This window comes from Bubalus bubalis, chromosome 4, assembly GCF_019923935.1.
Source record: "Bubalus bubalis isolate 160015118507 breed Murrah chromosome 4, NDDB_SH_1, whole genome shotgun sequence".
Lineage (NCBI taxonomy): Eukaryota > Metazoa > Chordata > Mammalia > Artiodactyla > Bovidae > Bubalus > Bubalus bubalis.
Window position 1 is genome coordinate 101,865,122 of NC_059160.1, and position 23,225 is coordinate 101,888,346.

The following is a 23,225-nucleotide window of genomic DNA, read 5'->3' on the forward strand; positions in this document are numbered from 1 at the left end:
AAACAATTGTGTTAAACTAAAAATAGCAAAATAGATTCTTTTGTGCTGGTATAATCATAGATTGTACCGAATCATAGATTTCTGTATTGGCTGGTGCTAACAAGAGCTAACTTATAAAAATAAAATGATTCATTGCCACCTATTTTTTCCCCCTTGTTTCTGTAATTGAGAAAAATCCACTATTATTTGGTCTTGGCATACCATCCTGGCACAATTGCAGGAACTCTGTTCTTGGCTACCACAGTTGGCAAGAAAAACAAACCCGAACATAGCCTTTGGGTAGAAACAGGGGGTCATATGCTTTGTTTTACCTTCATTTAAAAATGTTAGTTTCTTCCAGGACCAGAGGAGTTTCCCAGTGGAGAGGCTCAGGCTTATTTGCCTTATCTTTTGTCTTTAAACAATACAGGGTGGAGTGGGAGCCAGAATGGGTACCAGAAATAGTCTCTGGGGCCAAACCAATAAAACTATGCTGGAGGCCCTGGGCAGAAGAAAGCTCTAGAATAGAATACTTTTTTTTTTTTTTTTTTGGTTTGGTTTTAAAAATCAACTAGATACTCCTGAAAAGGGGAGGTTACTTTTCTAAGTGCCTTTTTAGAAAATTACCCAGCAGATTGTCTCTCACAAATAGCTGGGTATGATCCACTGGTTGGTATTTAAATCTAACGATAATTACCAATTTTAGTTTAAACTCTTTGAAACTATAATATTGTCAGACTTAGGAATCCTTTAAATTCTTAGCCTAAAAATCCTAAATGTTTCTGATCCTTTTCACTTACTAGTCACGTTGTAGTAAGAACAGAAATTGAGTTGCTGAATCTGCAGTCATTCTGACCTCTCTAAAATGATATGAACTATGAGTTGCTTGTGGTATTGGCATAATAAAGTTAATCTGCTTTTAGTTAAATTACATACTTAACACTTTTTAATCTAACTTTTTAGTTGAAAATACTTTAGAATTTACAGGTTATAAGAATATTCACCCATATACCTTTTAATAAGATTCAATTGTTTTTAACATTTTGCTTCATTTGCTTTATAAATTCTTGCTTTCTGTATGCATATATCTAAACCCCTTGAGTAAGTTGTATACAAAATGACTGTTTACCTCTAAATACTTAAGTGTGTGTTTCCTAAGTATTTTCTCTTACATAACCACAGTTGTCCACTTGAATAAATTTAGCAGTAACTAAAATACTTCAATCTGTTGGCTGTATTTCAATGTTACCAAATTTTTCTGGCATGTTTTTCTTCGGGTACAAGATCTGATCTAGCATCATGATTTGCATTTTGATACTATCTATGATCGGCAGAATAATGGTCCCCCAAAGATGTCTCATGCTGTGACTATATTAGCTTCCATGGCAAAGAGTCTTTGCAGATTTAATTAAGGATCTGAGGATGGGAAGGGTATCCTGGGAATATCCAGGTGGACCCAATCTAATCACATAAATCCTTATGAGAGGGACTTTAGGAACCAGAGAGAAGGTGTTACACCCCTGGCTTTGAAGATGAAGGGGCCACAAGCCAAGGAATGTGGGAGATCCCTGAAAGCTAGAAAAGACAGGGAAGGAGATTCTTCTGTAGAGCCTCTAGAAGAAACACCATGTAATCTGTGGTCACTTTGATTTCAGCCTGTTGTTGTTCAGTCAGTCAGTCCTGTCTGACTCTTTGCAACTCCATGGACTGCAACACGCCAGGCCTCCCTGTTTTTCGCCATCTCCCGGAGCTTGCTCAAATCCATGAGTCAGTGATGCCTTCCAACCATCTTGTCAGAATACGCATCCCAAGATGTGATGCTACATTAAGGAGTGATGTGTCCTCTAGTTATCACACCCAGAGGCACAGTGTCCATCTTCTCCCCATAGTGCTGCTTGTTTTAATTCCCTGGTTCAGGTGTCCCACTATTCCTGTGTATTTACTCATTAACAACTAAGCTGGGATCTTTGGGAAGATACTTGAAGACCATGTACATTCCTTCATCAAAGTTTCTCTTGTAGATTGATTTTTACATGAACCAGTCTTTACTGTCATGTCAGTTTTTATTTTTTTTAAAGTCAAGGTTAAACAAAGAAGTCATTGGCAATACATAATGTTATCCTAAAAACATGGATCCCAGCCATCTCCCCTTTGCAGCACCCTTCCTCACTTCTGGACGATTTCACCTTCTCAACTATTTGTACCTTTTTTTGCTGGTCTGCCCCCTCTGGGTCTTCTCACGTCTCCCTCACCAGTCAAGGATTTATTACTTGATATTTCAACTCTTCTTTAAAAGACAGTGGTTCTTCAAAACAAATACACCTGGTCATTTTATCCCTCCTCTTCATATACTTTGAATGGTTGCTCTTAGGAAAAGAAGCTCCTTAAACATGGCCTCCAAGACTCTGGTGATCTGGCACCTTTCCAGATTCTTCTTCAGTCCTGCAGCCTCACATGTTCCTTGATGCCCCTGTTCCTTTCCTGCAAGTCTTTCTCTGAACCCAGTGTGCTGGTCAGTCCTTTTCTTGGGATAACTCCTCTTTCATTTTCTTTTTTTTTTTTTCTTCTATGATTTTTCTTAAAAAAAAAAAAAAAAATGTTTAAATTGAAGTATAGTTGATTGTTTCCAGGAGATAGAGGACAGGGAAGCCTGGTGTGCTGCAGTCCATGGGGTCACAAAGGGTAGAACATGACTTAGTGACTGAACAACAGTAGTTGATTTATAAATGTTGTGTCAGTCTCTGCTATACAGCAAAATGACTCAGTTTTACATATACATACATTCTTTAATATTTTTTCCATTATGGCTAATCGAGAATATTGGCTATAGTTCTCTGTGCTATACAATAGGACCTTATTGTTTATCCATTCTAAATGTAATAATTTGCATCTACCAACCCCACATTCCTTCCCCGTTTCCTGGCAACCACAAGTCTGATCACTATGCATGTGAGTCTGTTTCTGTTTCGTGGATAGGTTCATTTGTGCCATATTTTAGATTCCACATACAAGTGATGTCATGATATTTGCCTTTCTCTTTCTGACTTACTTCACTTGGTGTGAAGTTTTATCCAGGTAGCTGCAAATGGCATTATTTTGTTCTTTTTTATGACTTAGTGGTTTTCTGTTGTGTTTATGTACCACATCTTTTTTATCCATTCCTTTGTTGATGGAGATTGGAGAAGGCAATGGCACCCCACTCCAGCACTCTTGCCTGGAAAATCCCATGGACGGAGGAGCCTGGTAGGCTGCAGTCCATGGAGTCACTAAGAGTTGGACACGACTGAGCGACTTCACTTTCACTTTTCACTTTCATGCATTGGAGAAGGAAATGGCAACCCACTCCAGTGTTCTTGCCTGGAGAATCCCAGGGACAGAGGAGCCTGGTGGGCTGCCATCTATGGGGTCGCACAGAGTCGGACACGACTGAAGTGACTTAGCAGCTTAGTTGATGGAGATTTAGGTTGTTTCCCTGTTTTGGCTATTGTAAATAGTGCTGCTATGAACATAGGGGTGCATGTATCTTTTTGAATTGTAGTTTTGCCCAGGTATATGCCCAGGAGTGGGATTGCTAAAGATCATATGGTAGCTCGATTTTCAGTTTTCTGAGGAACCTCCATACTTTTTTCTATAGAGGCTGCACCAATTTACATTCCCACCAACAGCATAGGAGAGTTTCCTTCGCTCTGCACCCTCTCTAGGATTTGTTGTTTGTCTGACAAGTTCATTCCCAATTTCACTTCTTTAAGGAAGCCTTTACTCTCCTTGAGGAAGCCATACCCTCATATTAGAAACTTTTAATAGTACTCCTCAGAATGGTAGTGCTTTTGTTTATTTGTGCAATTATTTAGTTGTAATCTATTTACCTATAAACTTCCTGAGGGCAGGAGTTCTGTAATTTTGCTTGTCCATCCTTACTGTCCAATGTATAACCATTGTTCAGTTGCTCAATCGTGTCTGACTCTGCAACTGCATGAAATTCAGCACTCCAGGCTTCCCTGTCCATCACTATCTCCTGGAGTTTGCTCAAACTCATGTCCTTTGAGTCAGTGATGCTATCCAACCATCTAATCCTCTGTCGTCCCCTTCTCCTGCCCTCAATCCTTTCCAGCATCAGGGTCTTTCCTTATGACTGGGCTTTTAACATCACGTGGCCAAAGTTTTGGAGCTTCAGCATCAGTCTTTCCAATGAATATTCAGAGTTGATTTCCTTTAGAGTTGACTGGTTTGATCTCCTTGCTACCCATGGGACTCTCAAGAATCTTCTCCAGTACCACAGTTTGAAAGCATCAATTCTTCAGTGCTCAACCTTGTTTATGGTTCAACTCTCACATCCTTACATGACCACTGGAAAAACCATAGCTTTGACTCTACAGAACTTTGTTTGCAAAGTGATATCTCTGCTTTTTCATATGCAATCTAGGTTTGTCATAACTTTTCTTCCAAGGAGCAAGCGCCTTTTAATTTTGTGGCTGCAGTCACCATCTGCAGTGATTTGGGCACCCAAGAAAACAAAATCTGCCACTGTTTCCACTTTTTCCCCATCTATTTGCCATGAAGTGATGGGACCAGAAAATTAGAGATACCAAGGGAACATTTCATGCAAAGATGGGCTTGATAAAGGACAGAAATGGTATGGACCTAACAGAAGCAGAAGATATTAAGAAGAGGTGGCAAGAATACACAGAAGAACTGCACAAAAAAGAGCTTCACGACCCAGATAATCATGATGGTGTGATCACTCACCTAGTGCCAGACATCCTGGAATGTGAAGTCAAGTGGGCCTTACAGAGCATCACTACAAACAAAGCTAGTGGAGGTGATGGAATTCCAGTTGAGCTATTTCAAATCCTGGAAGATGATGCTGCAAAAGTGCTGCACTCAATATGCTAGCACATTTGGAAAACTCAGCAGTGGCCACAGGACTGGAAAAGGTCAGTTTTCATTCCAATCCCAAAGAAAGGCAATGCCAAAGAATGCTCAAACTACCGCACAATTGCACTCATCTCACACACTAGTAAAGTAATGCTCAAAATTCTTCAAGCCAGGCTTCAGCAATATGTGAACCGTGAACTTCAGATATTCAAGCTGGTTTTAGAAAAGGCAGAGGAACCAGAGATCAAATTGCCAACATCCACTGGATCATGGAAAAAGCAATAGAGTTCCAGAAAAACATCTATTTCTGCTTTATTGACTGTGCCAAAGCCTTTGACTGTGTGGATCACAAGAAACTGTGGAAAATTCTGAAAGAGATGGGAATACCAGACCACCTGACCTACCTCTTGAGAAACCTGTATGCAGGTCAGGAAGCAACAGTTAGAACTGGACATGGAACAACAGACTGGTTCCAAATAGGAAAAGGAGTATGTCAAAGCTGTATATTGTCACCCTGCTTATTTAACTCATATGCAGAGTACATCATGAGAAACACTGGGCTGGAAGAAGTACAAGCTGGAATCAAGATTGCCAGGAGAAATATCAATAACCTCAGATATGCAGATGACATCACCCTTATGGCAGAAAGTGAAGAGGAACTCAAAAGCCTCTTGATGAAAGTGAAAGAGGGGAGTGAAAAAGTTGGCTTAAAGCTCAACATTCAGAAAACCAAGATCATGGCATCTGGTCCCATCACTTCATGGGAAATAGATGGGGAAACAGTGGAAACAGTGTCAGACTTTATTTTTGGGGGGCTCCAAAATCTCTGCAGATGGTGACTGCAGCCATGAAAATAAAAGACGCTTACTCCTTGGAAGGAAAGTCATGACCAAACTAGATAGCATATTCAAAAGCAGAGACATTACTTTGCCAACAGAGGTCCGTCTAGTCAAGGCTATGGTTTTTCCTATGGTCATGTATGGATGTGAGAGTTGGACTGTGAAGAAAGCTGAGCACTGAAGAATTGATGCTTTTGAACTGTGGTGTTGGAGAAGACTCTTGAGAGTCCCTTGGACTGCATGGAGATCCAACCAGTCCATTCTTAAGGAGATCAGTTCCTGGGTGTTCATTGGAAGGACTGATGCTAAAGCTGAAACTCCAATACTTTGGCTACCTGATGCGAAGAGTTGACTCATTGGAAAAGACCCTGATGCTGGGAGGGATTGGGGGCAGGAGGAGAAGGAGATGACAGAGGATGAGATGGCTGGATGGCATCATTGACTCGATGGACGTGAGTCTGAGTGAACTCTGGGAGTTGGTGATGGACAGGGCGGCCTGGCGTGCTGCGATTCATGGGGTCGCAAAGAGTCAGACACGACTGAGCGACTGAACTGAACTGAACTGATAGAACCAGATATCATGATCTTAGTATTTTGAATGTTGAGTTTTAAGTCAGTATTTTCACTCACCCTTTCACCTTCATCAGAGGCTCTTTAGTTCCTCTTAGCTTTCCACCATTAGACTGCATATCTGAGGTTGTTAATATTTCTCCCAGCAATCTGGATTCCAGCTTTTGAGTCATCCTGGCCTGCATTTCACATCTGCATATAAGTTAAATAAGCAGGGTGACATTACACAGTGTTAACATACTTCTTTCCCAATTTTGAACCAGTCTGTTGTTGCATGTCTGGTTCTAACTGTTTCTTCTTGACCTGCATTCAGGTTTCTCAGGAGGCAGGTAAGGTGGTCTGGTATTCCCATCTCTTGAAGAATTTTTCCAGTTTTTTGTGATCTACAGAGTCAAAGGCTTTAGCACAGTCAATGAATCAGATGTTTTTTTGGAATTCCCTTGCTTTTTCTATGTTCCAAGCAGATGTTGGCAATTTAGTATCTGGCCCCTGTACCTTTTCTAAATCCAGCTTGTACACCTGGAAGTTCTTAGTTCATATACTGCTGAAGCTTAGCTTGGAGGATTTTAAGCATACTCTTGCTAGCATGTGAAATGAGCACAATTGTATCGTAGTTTGAACATTCTTTGGCATTGCCCTTGTTTGGGATTAGGATGAAAATTGACCTTTTTCAGCCCTGTGGCCACTGCTGAATTTTCCAAATTTGCAGCAGCATCTTTTAGGATTTGAAATAGCTCAGCTACAATTCCATCACCTCCAGTAGCTTTGTTCATAGTAATGCTTCATAAGGCCCACTTGACTTTGCACTTCAGGATGTCTGGCTCTAGGTGAGTGACCACACCATCATAGTTATCGGGTTCATTAAGATCTTTTTTGTACAATTCTTCTGTGTATTCTTGTCACCTCTTCTTAATCTCTCTGCTTCTTTTAGGTCCTTAAAATTTCTGTCCTTTATTTTGCCCATCTTTGCATGAATATTCCCTTGATATCTTCAACTTTCTTGAAGAGATTTCTAGTTTTCCCCGTTCTGTTGTTTTCCTCTATTTCTTTGCATTGTTCAACATAAGAAGGCTTTCTTGTATGTCCTCACTATTCTCTGGAACTCTGCATTCAGTTGGGCATGTCTTTCCCTTTCTCCTTTGCCTTTCACTTCTTTTCTCAGCTATTTGTAAGGCTTCCTTAGACAGTCATTTTGCCTTCTTGCATTTCTTTTTCTTGGGGATGGTTTTGGTCACCATCTCCTGTACCTTGTTAGGAACCTCCATCCATAGTTCTTCAGGCACTCTGTCTATCAGATCTAATCCCATGAATCTGTCACTTCCTCTGTAAATGATAAGGGATTGGTTTAGATCATTTCTGAATGACCTAGTGGTTTTCCCTACTTTCTTCAATTTAAGTCTATATTTTACAATAAGGAGCTCATGATCTGAGCCATAGTCAGCTCTAGGCCTTATTTTTGCTGACTGTATGGAGCTGCTCCACCTTCAGCTGCAAAGAACATATCCATCGATCATCTGGTGATGTCCACGTGTAGAGTCATCTCTTGTATTATTGGAAGAGGGTGTTGGCTATGACCAGTGTGTCTTCTTGGCAAAACTCTGTTAGCATTTGCCCTGCTTCTTTTGTACTCAATGTATGATAGGCACTTATGTGCTGAAAGTGAAGATGGAAGGAAGAAGGGAAGTTCTCTCACATGTAATCACTTGTAATTTCCCTGAGGTACCAACTGAATAGAATCTGTAAGATTATGATGATGCGGTGAATGACTGCAACTTATCACACAGTATTTGCACCTCAGTGTTTTACTCATCTTCTTTTAGATATGTATGCATTTCGTAAAAAGGTTTAGGTCTAAGAGTAATATGCTATTTTGACGAATCAGGATTTCCATGAGCCTTCTGTTATCTACTACTTTTAATTGAGTCATTTCCTTAATCAAGAACTTTCTCATTGTTCTCAGTGATTGAAGGTTGAAAGCCAGATTCCTGAGTCTGATGTTCATAAGCTTCCATAATAACCTTCTTGCCCCACACCAACCACCTCATCTTAATGCCCATTATTTTGCAACACAAACTCATCACCCAGTCAGGTGAGTCCCACCCTCCTAGAATTACCTTGAAGTGAAAGTGTTAGTCACTCAGTCTTGTCCGACTGTTTGTAACCCTATTAGCCCGCCAGGCTCCTCTGTCCATGGAATTCTCCATGGAGTGGGTTGCCATTCTCTTCTATTCTCAATTCCAAGACTGCATGGTTTAGCTTCCCTTTGCTAGGAATATTCTTTCCTCTCCCACCCACTCATCCAAATTCTATCCACAGGATTATGCGGCATCCTGGGACTGAATGCATCTTAGTGGTCATCTCCTCCAAGGTCAGCTTAAGATCCCTATTTCTCATAAGACAATTTCCTACTGTCCCAGACCATGCTCTCTTCCCTGCATCACTGGCCAGTAAAAACTGACACCACCCCTAATCTATGCTTCTGCTGGGTGCTTGTGTGGGACAGGGTGATGAGCAATACTGATGTGGTATCTGTTCTGTGGGCCTTATCTGTTACTTTGTTATCTCTGAATTTCTATAAAATTTGTCTCAAAACTAATCATTTGGGGTAGTTAATCATATATTGCTTACACAGCTATTTAAACTTGTATGTGTTATGGATCTGTCTCATAGTATTGTTGTGAGAAGTGATTAAGATGTGAAAAACCCAAGATATAGTATACATGCAATAATTGTTCTATGTCCTCACAATTATTTTCATGTTATATTTTCTCTTTTTACTATATTTATCTAAAGATTAGGGATCAACCCTTTTACCCTGTTGTATTTCCTTACCATTTGAGCAGGTAGTAGCTACTCAAAAGCTACTTACCAGTAAACATTTAACTGCTGGGCCCCAAAATGCCTGATTTACAAATCTTGAGGGAGCCTCCCTTATTTGTTTAGATTCCTTTGGTTCTTGCTAACAGTAATGAACTCAAGCTTCACCAAAAAAAAAAAAAAAAAGTCCCATTACTATAAGGATACTGAAGAATAGCATTTCAAGTCAAGGGGAGGGATGCAGCCAGGCCTCATGAAGGGACTCAGGTTTTCCTTTCCCCTTCTCTGCATCTCTGCCTCATTCTGTTTCACCTGTGCAGAATTTTTTTTGTGTTTTCAGTCACCTGATGGCGTAATAGCAGCCCCAGAGCCCCACCCTGCTCAGAGACTAGTTATCAGTTCTTATCACTACTACCTTTTTGGGGGAGGGACTTTCCGATTGACCCATTTGTCTCAGGATGCCGTTACTGTCCAGTCAGCTGTGGCTGCTGGGCAAGGCCACTGTTCGTAATTGTGGATCCTGAGGATCCACCCCTATGATTTGAAATGCTTCCTATAGAAATGGAAGGCAGTCAGGTAGACACTGCACTTGTCTACTTCTAGCTCTCATATAATATTTATTTCAAAGGAATAAGTATAAAATGTTAGGTAAATGAATAAAATGTTAACATTAAATACTATTTTTTAGGTGGCTCTTTTGTATACTCAAACTACAGGGCCCATCTTAATAAGTAAGTGATTACATTAAGATACTTTCAGAACATCTAGACCCATTACTACCTGAAAAAAATAGCATAGAAGCCACATGTTGTTAAGTTGCTCAGTCGTGTCTGACTCTTGCGACCCCATGGATTGTTGCCCACCAGGCTCCTTTGTCCATGGAATTTTCCAAACTTGAATACTGGAGTGGATTGCCATTTCCTCCTCTAAGGGATCTTCCTGACCCAAGGATCAAACCCGTGTCAGCTGAGATCTTGGCAGGCAGATTCTTTACCACGGAGCCACCTGGGAAGCCCAGAAGCCACATATGTAATGTTAAATTGTCCAGTAGCTGCATTAAAATAAAAAGAACATGAAAAATTATAATAAAGTTTATTAGTCTAATATATTCAAAATGTTATCACTGTACCTTGTAAACCATATAAAATTATCATTTTAATTTTTAATATTTATTCAGAATCCACTGTGTATTTCATATCTACAGTACACTCCAGTTCAAACATTAAATTTTCATCAGAAATATTTACTCATTTAGATTTTTATAAAATTGACAATTGAAAACAAAGATTCACATACCTAAGCTTTTCCAAAGATTCTTAAAAGTGTTCCAGTCACCAAATCACGTAATGATTTTCTAACTTTCAACATGTTGAATTAGTTAAGCAACATTAATATTTTAGTTCCTCAGTCATACTGGCCACATTTTGAGTGATGAGTAGCTGAAGGTGGCTAATGGTCCCTCTATTGGCTCACACAGATTAGACAGAGATATTTTAGAGACAGAGAAAGTGATGCTCTGAATAGATTAAGTGACTTGCCTAAAATCACGTTAACAGAGTTAGGACTAGACAGCCTCTAGTTCATCAGGGCCGCCCTCATCTCCCATGTTGACCTTTCTTCCTGGTGCTATTTTGTATCTGGCTCAGAGGCCATTTATAGGCCTGCCTGGGGAAACAACATGTGTTTATAGTGTTTGGACTGATTACCATCTTAATCAGATTGAGGTTTCTACTCGCTTTAATTAAAGTGAGAAAATGCAGTTAGATGTCTGCAGTGAACGCTGAAGACCCAAATTAATTGTTTAGAGAGAGGACTAAAATAAATCATGACAAAACCCAGCTCAAAAAAGGAGTTAAGATTTTGGAGACTCTACAGCAGTAACTTGAGCACACAATATTTTACGAAGTGTTTTTGTAGGAATGTTTTAAAGCTGCCTGCCCATTGGCAAGGAGTGTCTGCTTTCTGGTCCTAAGAGAAAAAACCAGAAGGAGTAAGGAGAGTCCATTAAAGTCAATTGGTGGTGATGGTTTAGTCGCTAAGTTGTGTCCAACTCTTGTGATCCCATGGACTGTAGCCCACCCAGGCTCCTTTGCCCATGGGATTTCCCAGGCAAGAATACTAAAGTGGGTTGCTATTCCTTTCTCCAGGGGATCTTCCTGACCCAAGGATCCAACCTTGGTCTTCTGCATTGCTGGTGGATTCTTTACTGGCTGAGCCACCAGGGAAGCCTGCTGAAAGCAATTAGCATTTGCTATTTGGTTGCAACAGTTACTGGAAGAAATCTGGTTCCTATAATATAGTTCTGGATTCATTGAAATGAGACAGAGCCATTTCTTATGCCTAAGTAATCTCTTAATCGAGTTTAAGGACCAGTGTGTCTCGTCCAGAAGTTGGACCACACAGTCACAGAGAACCCAGCAGAGGAAAGTGCTGCAGCTGTATGTGTTTTGACTGGATTTACTGATGAAAGAACTAGGCAAGTGCTTGGGAGTCTTGGTTTCTAATATTTGTTTTAAATTTGTTGTGTAACCTTGGTGAACCAATTCACTGCTTGAGACCTTCCTTGATTTTCCCATTTATGAAATTGGTGGGACTGGACCAGATGGCCTTTGAGCATTTCTTCCAGATCTAAACCATTGTGATTCTAGTGGCATAGTGCTAGATTCTTTTTTTTTTTTTTTTTTTTTTGTGCTAGATTCTTTTTGACTGACCAGCCAGGAGGTAAATGCTGGAAGCACAAGACGAAAGAAAGGATTGCTTTGTGCCTGTGGGCATTCATACTTCTAATTCTGGCAAGATTGAAGGTTGACACACATTAAAGAAAACAAAACAGAAACAATCAAATTGGGCGGTAATGCTGGTAATTAGATTAGTTGGATTAGAAGATGGGGTGGAAGGCTCATTGTGAATATTCCTCAGAAGCCTCATAGTTTATGAGCCAGGGCTTTGCTCCCTCAGAATCTCTAATGGGTGTTGTACCCCAGCTCCTTTGTGGAGAATTCCCTCACAGTGCACATACCTCCGTGAGGCTTCCTGACGAAGCAGACACATATCTCTCAAAGAACAGTTACTAAATGGAAAAGTGGTGCCAAGTACCTCCGTGAAGAAACATTAGTGTGCGTTTTGTCCACTTTCAGATTCTAGTTCCAAAAGGCTTCTGGACTGCTCTTGGAGACTCTTTATCTAAGACTGATGCAGAATCCTGTGTCAAATGTTTTCAGCTAATAAACCAGAACAGTTTCTTAAATGAAGCAGGGGATGGAGAGAAGAAGGCAGGCCAGATTTACCAAGTCTCTCGGATGTTTTTGTTTCAGTCACGGTCTCAAATTGACCAGTTCTGGGTCTGCAGAGATATTATATCACACATCCTGTGACATTCACGTATCTATTTTATATTTGTGTGAATGTGTGAGTTTTCATTGTTGGTTTTTGGAAGTGATCATATTCTTAATTATGTTTAGAATGCTTTCAATCATATTTTTTCTTTTTTTAGTCTTATTAATTTGGTGCTTGTGGTACTTTAAAATCCTTAGGAAGTTCATAGTTTTTACCCAAATCTTCTGTGGTGGTGGCATGCGAGCAGGTCAAGGACATTGATTCAATGTCATCGATTCAGTTAGCATTCTAGAATGATACATGTTATATATCATTTATATATACACACACAAACATGAATAGGAAGCATTTGTTGCTCCAATAATCCTAAGTAGAGCTGTTATAATTGATCCAGAAAATGTAAGACAGAGGCTACCAAAAAAGAAGGTAAGAAATTAAGAGTATGAAGTTAAGAAAATCCAGACAAGTTTTCCCTTTCAAAGCAAAAAACTATATTTCTTTCTGTGTATATGGGTGAATAAAACATTACATTATATGTACTTCAGGAATTTGAAACATACTCTTTACATCACCTCTTTGATGTCCTGACTCTATCAACTTTACTGATCTTTCACATTCTTCTAGTGAAATACAGAACGTTATTTATATCTTACGTTCTTCTAATATATATTGTGAGTTAATAGCTGTGCAATATAAAACTGTTTAAAATGGTCTCTGAAAGATGAGTGACAGTAATGCCTGTTTATTAAGGTAAAGGAAACATTTAAACTTGTGAATTGCACACTTTTAATTATCTATTTCCTAATCATAATAATCTTGTAAGGTTGAAAAACAGACTTCATATCATCTCACAAATGAAATATTTAGGTCACTGTGTTTTGCTGTCTACAAATCATTGACTAGATTTAATTAAAAAGAAAATGCGAAACTGCTTGATGTTCTAGTCAAGGCTGGTTTCCTTTCTTGTAGGCAGACAAGTTAAAACTGGCTGATAGTTAATATTGTTTACCTCAGTTTTATCTCTCCTAAATTCAATAAACTTTAAAAGCTAAAATAGAGCTGTTTAAACAGATTAGTGAAAAGAAATAACTTTGAATTGATTATATAGTCTTACCAAGAAAATTATGCAAGAATGTATAATGAATGAAATACAGTTAAAGGTGTTTAGAGATATAATTTTCAGTAGTGTAGTCTCAATGTTTATGTCAAATATCAATGAATTTTTCATAACCTTAAAGGGGCAGATATTGGGCTAGGATTCAGTTATGGGATTTCCATGATTTAACAGTAAGAAATTACAGGTTTAGGGTTGAAAATGTTTCTGGGAAAAGTTGATTGCTTGGACTGTTGATTAGGTATGTGAAAACAAGGGTGGGTGGCCGTGGGGCGAGTAGTCATAGCTAAATAAGAACTTGAATGAGGAATGTAAACATAGAGTTCAGTTGAAGATAGAGATAAACAGAAGTGACATAAGCACCTCAGAGTTCCCAGTTTAAAACTAAGAAACATATAAACAAGCTCCTTTCTGCTTTAACCACAAAAAAGCAACAAACAAACAAAAAGAAAAAACAACCTGTTCATTTAAGGCAAAGACCACAGTACCTTAATTCAGAATAGGGGAATTTGATTTTGGTTCCTACACGTCAGAGGATCAGAGAAAAGGACAGGCGAGCTTATTCATAAAGTGGAGCAAGGACAGAGTTTGAAAAGATTAATACATGAGCTGTACTTGCCATGGAAAAATTTGCACAATTTCAGTGGGATGAACTAATTGGTGAAGGCTGTTCTACCATATAAATACTACTAAAGTAGTATTTACAGAATGTGCTGTTTCCCATATCCTAGGAAATCTGCCCCTTGCTGATAGGGATGACTATCTAAAAGGGAATTATTGCTGTCTAAGTGGAGGGAAACTTGGGAGAGCAATCAGCCTCCAAAAAAAGACTGACAGCTTGTAAAGAGACTTGTTAATGATGCAAATATGAACTTGCATGTGCTTAAGATAAGCACTGATTTTATAAAACAAGGAGTTCATTCTCAGCATATTTTGGAAACACTTAGTCTTTGAGAACTTGGTTGGTGAGTCAAATGAAATGGCCAAATTGAACTAATTCCCACTAGGAGTTTGTTTATTCTACTTATCTGAAGTCAGAGCCAACACTCCCTAAAAGTTTTGAATGGCATTTAATGCTTCCAGAAATTGCAACGTACCTATCTGTAGAGAAACCAGTTTCCCCTTTGGCTGGGTCATATTAATTAAAATTGTTCTATGAAATAAATATAAAATGGCTCTCTTGTATAATTTAGAAAACACGAATTACCTGACTTTCACCCACACAGATATTCTGCTGGTAAGTAGAAAAATAAAGTATAGTGGGCTTTACTCATTTTACATGGCATCAGTTACCCTCTCTGATTATGTGTTTTTATTACAATAGAAATAATTTAAAATTATGTGAGATCTTAATAAGCCAAGACCATTTTACCTTTTCTATCTTTTTTTTTTTCATTATAACATTTTAACAGTTAAAAATATAAATCAGAACCTAGACTTCAAAGTTCTCTATAAGAGAAAAAAGAATATTGTAATATACAAAGTATGTAAATTTCCAAGTATTTTAAGTGGTGTCACATTCATTTCTAAAAATGGTATAATTCATTCTAATATACTAAGAAGTTTTCCCTAATAATCTAAACCTTTATTTATCTGCAAATGTATAAGAGGGGTTGGCAAACTACACTCTATAGACCAGATCCAGTATGTTGCTGATATTACATGGACAGCCAGCTGAATTTGTCTTTTTACAGATGAACATTTAGTCTACTTGATAATAGAGAATGCTTTTAACCCTAAGTGAACAAAAATGTTGACCCAAAATAAAGAATTCCATTCTTCTTATTGCTAAACCTGTGTTACAAAAGAAGCTAAATGATTAATTATGCAAAATAAATTATATCTAATTATAATCATTACTTTTTAAACGGTAATAAGAATGGGTAGAAATTCATTTTCTCTTGTATAACTGGACCTACACAATATTCTTGATTTTTGCCTCTTGGCATACAAAGCTTTAAAATATTTGCCATCTAGCCCTTTCCAGAAAATGTTGGGACCCTTGTTATGTAGTATTTTCTCTCACTTTTTTTTTTTTTTCCACTTCTATATCAGTTAAGCAATTAGTTTCTGAGCAACACCCATATGCCAGACACTATTCTAGGTCTCAGGAACACCACAGGGAACACAATTTTATAAAAAATCCTACCCTCATGAAACTTACATTCAAATTATGTACCTCATCTCCTCAAAACTACCTTACTTCCATTTTCCCTTTCTGTAGAGGGGCAAAATGAGGTTCAGAGAATTTATGTAGCTTGTGGGGATTCTCTCAGCCAGAATTGAACCCAGTTTTGCTTGATACCAAGGCTTGCGCTTCTAACCAGTGGACAGGGCTGGCTTCAAGACTGGGGCTCCACACTTGGTGTCATGCTCTGCTGTTACCATCGTGAAACTCTTCATCATTTTTTGAACACGTTTTGAGCAGTAAATACATTTCCATTTTGCTATTAGCCCCACAAATTATGTAGCTGGTCCTGCCACTAAAGCAAAAGTGCTTCTCTCCCAGACCAGGGCTGTTTTTTTTTTTTTTTTAACACCCACAGAAACTCAGCTATGAAGAAGCTTTGAAACCTATCAAGATCTTGAGAAAAATAAGCCATTATTGATCCACTGATTCATATTCTAGTTCCCCAAAAGACTGGAAGTTCCTTGAAGAACATAGGAACCTTTCCCACTATAACTTTTTAAAAAAATTTCTCTGGGTTAAATTCATTTCAGAATACAGTAAGTAAGAAATAAATATGCTTCCATAGAATTAAATTTTGCAGTATCTGAACCTCGTCAAGGGCTCTGTCTTAATTTTATCTCCATGGAAGGGCAAAATCTTTACCATCAACAATTTCTTCTGATCTTTATGCATTTGGAAATTTTGAAACAGCTGTTAGATATGACTTAAGAAAACCCTAAGAACAAACCTGTTCTGATATAAGGAAACCTTTGTCCAGTAATCAGTGACTGTACTTAAAACAGGTGCTTTGTCTTCTTTTCTTTTAATTTCTTACAGCCTAGTCATTGTTGGATAAGCGAGATGGTGGAACAACTGTCAGTCAGCTTGACTGATCTTCTGGACAAGTTTTCAAATATTTCTGAAGGCTTGAGTAATTATTCTATCATAGACAAACTTGTGAAAATAGTTGATGACCTTGTGGAGTGCATGGAAGAACACTCATTTGAGGTAACTTTGTATTGGGACTGCTTTTTATTACTCGTCTCTGTAACCTATGGCTGATAAGTGGTGGCAGGGTTGGGGACGTGTTTGTGAGATTTTTAATTTATAAATTTGTAATTAAAAAAATTTTTGAAGATGAGCACAAAAAAATAAATGTTTGTAGTTATATCACAACTGAAATGTATATTAAGACAAATGTTGTCACTTAATATAAAAATAAATGTATTCACAATACACTTATAAAAACAACCCTGACTTTATCTCATGGATAAAGTTCTCATAGCCTTCCTATGAGGTTACCAATGTTCATTTACCTTTAAATGGAAAATTGCCTATAATGACCTCTTATCTATAGTAATAATATCACAACAAAGAAGCGCATTTTAATGTCTTTGGGTCATTTGATGATTAGTTGTCACTTCAGAGTATGGGTATGGCAATGCTTTGGGTTCGAAGCATATTAAAGAAGCAATGTACCCACTAGAGATTAAGGATGAGATGCTGGAGGTCAAATCCTGGCTTTGTTCAAAAATAGTTTTGCTCACCTCCTTTACACATAAAATGAGGACAATAAGAGGAGTCGATATTAAATGATTAATGATAAATTTTTATTCATCATTATGAATGAATTTTTATCATTCAAATTTGGCAAAGTAAAATGTTAACAGTTTTTTTAAGTTTTATAACACTGTGTCTATATAATAAATGACCTCTTGGGACACCTGTTTTAACATAGAGTTCACAAGACAAGGTTTAGCCTACAGGCCTTCTTGAAATTCAAACCTAAGGCTTTAACCGTGATGCTGTATGAAAGTGAAAGTGAAGTCGCTCAGTCGTGTCCGACTCTTTGCGACCCCATGGACTGTAGCCTATCAGGCTCCTCCGTCCATGGGATTTTCCAGGCAAGAGTGCTGGAGTGGATTGCCATTTCCTTCTTCAGGGATCTTCCCGACCTAGGAATCGAACCCGGGTCTCCCGCATTGCAGGCAGACGCTTTACCGTCGGAGCCACCATAGTAACAGTCGAATACTCTGTCTCCATTCAAACTCTAGTCACTCTCTAAGACCCAACCTCCATCCCATTTGTGCTCTCCAATCTTGAAATTCTCATAACGCCAGTAACCTAATCAGGACTGAGCGACTTCACTTTCACTTTTCACTTTCCTGCATTGGAGAAGGAAATGGCATCCCACTCCAGTGTTCTTGCCTGGAGAATCCCAGGGACAGGGGAGCCTGGTGGGCTGCCGTCCATGGGGTCGCACAGAGTCGGACATGACTGAAGTGACCTAGCAGCAGCAGCATAATTCATCTTTTCTACTGTTTTACTTTCTAATTTCCCAATCAGAATGTATCGTATAATCAATGACATCTTAGAGTTAGCATCCCTTTTTATCATATCAGTATGAATGATGTACTAATGGCAATGATAAGGAGAGGTCACAGAAAGTAGAGTATACCAGACAAGGTGTCATGAAGGAAATAAGATATGCCCTAGGTCCTGAAAGATGAATTAATTGGTCAAGAAATGGCAGTTTATCTAGAAGAGCATTCCAGATACCAAAAGGTGTACATTTACTAACCATGGCACTTTGGCTAGAACCCAAGAGATTCATACCAGGTGGTATCTCTCAGTTGTTTCAGAGGTTAACATATATAAAACACTTAGAGTAGTACATAGTAAGTGGTACATAGGTATTAACTCTAATTATTATTACCTGCTTTTATTTGTAGATAACCATGTTTGAGAAGATCCCCTGGAGAAGGGAAAGGCTACCCACTCCAGTATTCTGTCCTGGAGAAGTCCATGGACTGTATAGTCCATGGGGTCACAAAGACAGACTGAGAAACTTTCACTTTTCATATATTTATGAATTCCTAAAATATAGCTTTGACTTGTTTGGGGATTTTATAGAAAATCATACTCTTTTTATGCTTTTGAGACTTGCTTCTTTCATTCCACGTTGTTTATAAGATATCCACATTGATTATTAAAGCCGTAGTTGATTTTTTTTTTTTTTTACTGTTCATAAACATTTCATTGATTCAATATACCACTAATTTATTAAACCACTCTCCTGTTGATTGGTGTAAGAATTTATAAACACTGCTGGCAAGAACTTGCTTAATATGCCTCCTGGTACATCTTGCAAGCGTTTCCTTAAAGTAGTTAGCTAGGAGTGGAATTTCTGGGTCACAGGATGGCAGCGTGTCCAACCTTACTAATATCAAAGGGCCAATTTATGTCATTCCACTGGTATATAAGAGACCCCCTCTGCTGCAGATCCTTGCCAGTATTTATCATCATTAGACTTTTTAATTAGTGCATATTTGGAGCATGAGTTGTGTATATTTTTAATGAGAAGTAATGATTGTAATGAACATCTTTAAAGAGAACAGTCTATAGTTTGTTATTAGGATTATTTCATTGTTTTGACGTTGCTTTCACCTTATTGGCCCTCGCCACCACCCTCTTCCTTTTATCCAGAACTGAGCCCCAGACTGAACTGCATAGAATCATTTGTCCTATAGTGCCAGTTTGAATTATGAGTTTTAAAACAGTTGTCTAGAGACTTCCTTGGTGGTCCAGTGGTTTAAGACTCTGGGCTTCCACTGCAGGGGATGCAGGTTTGATCCCTGGTTGGGAAACTAGAGTCTGCATGCCCTGTGGAGAGGCAAAAAAAGACTTTAAAAATCTAATTTAAATTTAACTCAATAGATATGTTCCTAAAATATTAACAATGTTACTTAAAAAAAAAATTGTCTAAAAGTGTCGGTTTCACTTGAGTCTGTCAAGGACATATTTGTGGTCTATTACTTTGACATTAGTTAAATCTGCAGACTATTTGAAAAACCTAATCTTGTGTTTTTTTTTTCCTCCTTCTTCTAGAATGTAAAAAAATCATCTAAGAGCCCAGAACCCAGGCAGTTTACTCCTGAGAAATTCTTTGGAATTTTTAATAAATCCATCGATGCCTTCAAGGACTTGGAGATACTGGCTTCTAAAATGAGTGAATGTGTGATTTCTTCAACATCAAGTCCTGAAAAAGGTAAGACATACAAGCATTCCTAATATAAATGTAAAAAGCAAGACTGAATCTTATATGTGTATGTAAGAATCTACCTCTGACTCAAATATATATGTAGCTAGAAACAGACATGTGTGTGTGTATGTCTAATATAAAAGCAAATATCAGTGGCATGAAAAAACAAAAAAACAAAAAAACAGTTATATATTTGTTGGTGTTCAAGCCCAAACAACACTTAACCATCTTCAAAGTACAGAATTGCACATGAGTAAATGATATATGAGATAGTCACTCATTTTCACCTGATATTTACTAGTAATATACAATTATATTCTTCTTCACTTCTAGTCTTCTTAATGTCCCCTTCTCAAATCTTTTCCTTAGGGGTCTAATTCTGAGTCATGAATTCTCATCTTCACCACTTACCCTGTCCTGAGACTTCCTCCCCGCTACCATCCCTATGATACGAAATTTTAATTTCACTACTTATTTTGAAAAGTGACCAATTGCCAACCATTTGCATTATTTACATTTATTAGCGTGTGTAGGCAGTGAATCTTTGTTCTATAAGGTGACTTTGGTGAGTTTCTTAATAAAAATAGAAAAGCCGGACCCAGTATAAAATAAATAGGATCTGAATGATCCAGATTTGGGAAGCAGGCCTGGAAAGTACTCTAATATTGCACTTCACCTTTTGAGGACTCTTTAATTTATGTAAATCGCCATGCAACACTGACACATTATTGCTTTCTATTTAGATTCCAGAGTCAGTGTCACAAAACCATTTATGTTACCCCCTGTTGCAGCCAGCTCCCTTAGGAATGACAGCAGTAGCAGTAATAGTAAGTACATACATCTGATTTAATGCATGCATGGCTCCAATTAGCTTCTGTTAGGAGTATTGCATGAGCTTTAAAGGAAATTTCTACAATCATTACTATTAATTCTGTTCTCTTACTATTCTTCCTGTTATGATTTTCCTGAGAATTAAATGATTAGGTGTGCACAATTGGATTTCCCTAAAGCTGGAGATAATGTTTAATTGGGGTAATACATTTTCTGCTAAGATAGTTTTCAATAAGGCATGAAATTACTTTTAGATGATTTAAGCTTTTTTCATTGTTGACTTGAAATATATTTTGCATGGAATTTGCCTGACAAAAAAATGGAATTTTAAAATGGAAAATAGAGGTGCTGGCTGTGTAAAATTCCAAGGATGTCTTCTGTTTTGTTGTATATAACACTATTTACTACTGTATGTTTGGAAATTTGATTTTTTTTTATTTTACTATAAAATCATATGTTGGGGGACAATATGCTTCTTTCTCTGAAATTTCTATCCTTGTTCGTGAAGAAGAATCCAGTTTCCTGGAAGTCTAATGTCCTTTTTTCTTTCAAATGTAATCCCATGGACAGAGGAGCCTGGAGAGCTATATAGTCCATGGGGTCGCAAAAGTCGGCCACAACCATGGACAGAGGAGCCTGGAGAGCTATATAGTCCATGGGGTCTCAAGAGTCGGCCACAACTGACAGACTAAACTTACCGACCTAGGCAAAGGTCACTATAAGGGTCATTGGATTTACTAAATATTCTGACCCTCTAGTCTCATGGATGCTGTAGGAGGAAAAAATTCATCCTGTGATTTTAGCTGAGAAGATCGTCTCTTATAAGTTAATAATGGGACACTCTTATATGTTCAAGAGCATCAAAGACCTATCTGTAAAAAAGAGTAATCAATTTAATACAAATCCACAACAGCAATGCTGCAATTCAGAATTTAAAAGGAAAACCTGTAAAATCAATCTGTTTTGGATGTTTTGCCACCAACACCTGACCTGAATTGTGATGAGGCTATTTGTAATCTTTACCCTCTAAAAGTGGGTATGCCTTTCACTAAGAAATATTAATGTGTTTGACTATAGGGTGCTACTCATACCTCATTGAGGATATTATATAATATATAATATTTATAGGACAGAAATATTCTAATATCTAAAATTCTAAATACCCATTGGATTTGAAAAATTTGAAGACACTATTTATGTTAAGGTCTTTCTTACTAAGAATTTTATTAATCTTTTCAAAGAAGAAGTTTTTGACTTTTAAAATTCTGTTAGTATTTCATTGATTTATAATCTAACCTTTCATAATTTCCCTACATCTGCCTTGGGTTTAATTTGTTCAACTTTTTCTAAGTTCTCAAGGTAGAAAAATTAGATCATTGACTCTAAACCATTCTTCTTTTCTAAAATAAGCACTTAAAGGTATAAATGTCCTTATAAGCAGCTTTAGCTGAATTCCACATATTTTGATATATTGTGTTTCCATTATCATTTCTTTAAAAATAATTTTCCTTATAATTTCTTCTTTTGTTCATGGGAATATAAAAGTGGGTTGTTGTCTAAAAATATGTGATTTTTCTAGATATGTTATTCGTTCCTTTCAGTTCAGTTGCTCAGTTGTGTCCGACTCTTTGCGATCCCCTGAATACGCAGCATGCCAGGCCTCCCTGTCCATCAACAACTCCCGGAGTTCACTCAAACTCGTGTCCATTGAATCAGTGATGCCATCCAGCCATCTCATCCTCTGTCGTCCCCTTTTCCTCCTGCCCCCAATCTCTCCCATCATCAGAGTCTTTTCCAATGAGTCATCTCTTCGCATGAGGTGGCCAAAGTACTGGAGTTTCAGCTTCAGCATCATTCCTTCCAAAGAACACCCAGGGCTAATCTCCTTTAGAATGGACTGGTTGAATCTCCTTGCAGTCCAAGGGACTCTCAAGAGTCTTCTCCAACACCACAGTTCAAAAGCATCAATTCTATGGAGCTCAGCTTTCTTCACAGTCCAACTCTCACATCCATACATGACCACAGGAAAAACCATAGCCTTGACTAGACGGACCTTTGTTGGCAAAGTAATGTCTCTGCTTTTGAATATGCTATCTAGGTTGGTCATAGCTTTTCTTCCAAGGAGTAAGCATCTTTTAATCTTATTAATGGTTTCTAAATTAACTCCATTATTGTCAGAGAACATACAGTGTAGTCTTGTGAGATTTATTGAGACATTTTGTGAATATTAAAGTTTCAGGTGTAGCATTCTGAAATTTGATACAAGTGGTTGATAAAGTTCAGATCTTCTGTCCTTATTACACTTTTTGTCAAATTTTTAATTGTTTACTGAGAGGGGAGCATTAAAAATCTTTCCTTTTGATTGTGGATTTGGTCATTTCTTGTTTTGGTTCTATGATTTTTGCTTCACCTACTTAGCAGCTCTATTATTAAGTACTTACATATTTATTATTGTTATATCTTTTCTGATTGACTTTTACATCTTACTGAAATATTCCTTATTAACTCTGCTAGAGCTCTTGTCTTGAAGCATATTTTGTTTGACATTGGTAGAGCCAGCCTTTCTTATATTTACTGTTTGCATATATATTGTTTTTCTTCTTGTCTTTATTTTGAAAGTATCTCTCTGATAGGATGCAGTTGGGCCCTGCT

At 37.8% G+C, this 23,225-nt stretch overlaps 1 protein-coding gene across 1 annotated transcript in view; it reads left to right on the top strand.

The window, feature by feature from the left end:
• KITLG (KIT ligand) overlaps positions 1-23,225 on the top strand; it is a gene marked incomplete at its 5' end in the record, with an annotated part of 57,265 nt that overhangs the window by 15,352 nt on the left and 18,688 nt on the right. The window contains 3 exon segments of the mRNA NM_001319799.1: positions 16,538-16,708; positions 19,589-19,748; positions 20,486-20,569. Coding sequence (NP_001306728.1) covers positions 16,538-16,708; positions 19,589-19,748; positions 20,486-20,569 — 415 coding nt within the window.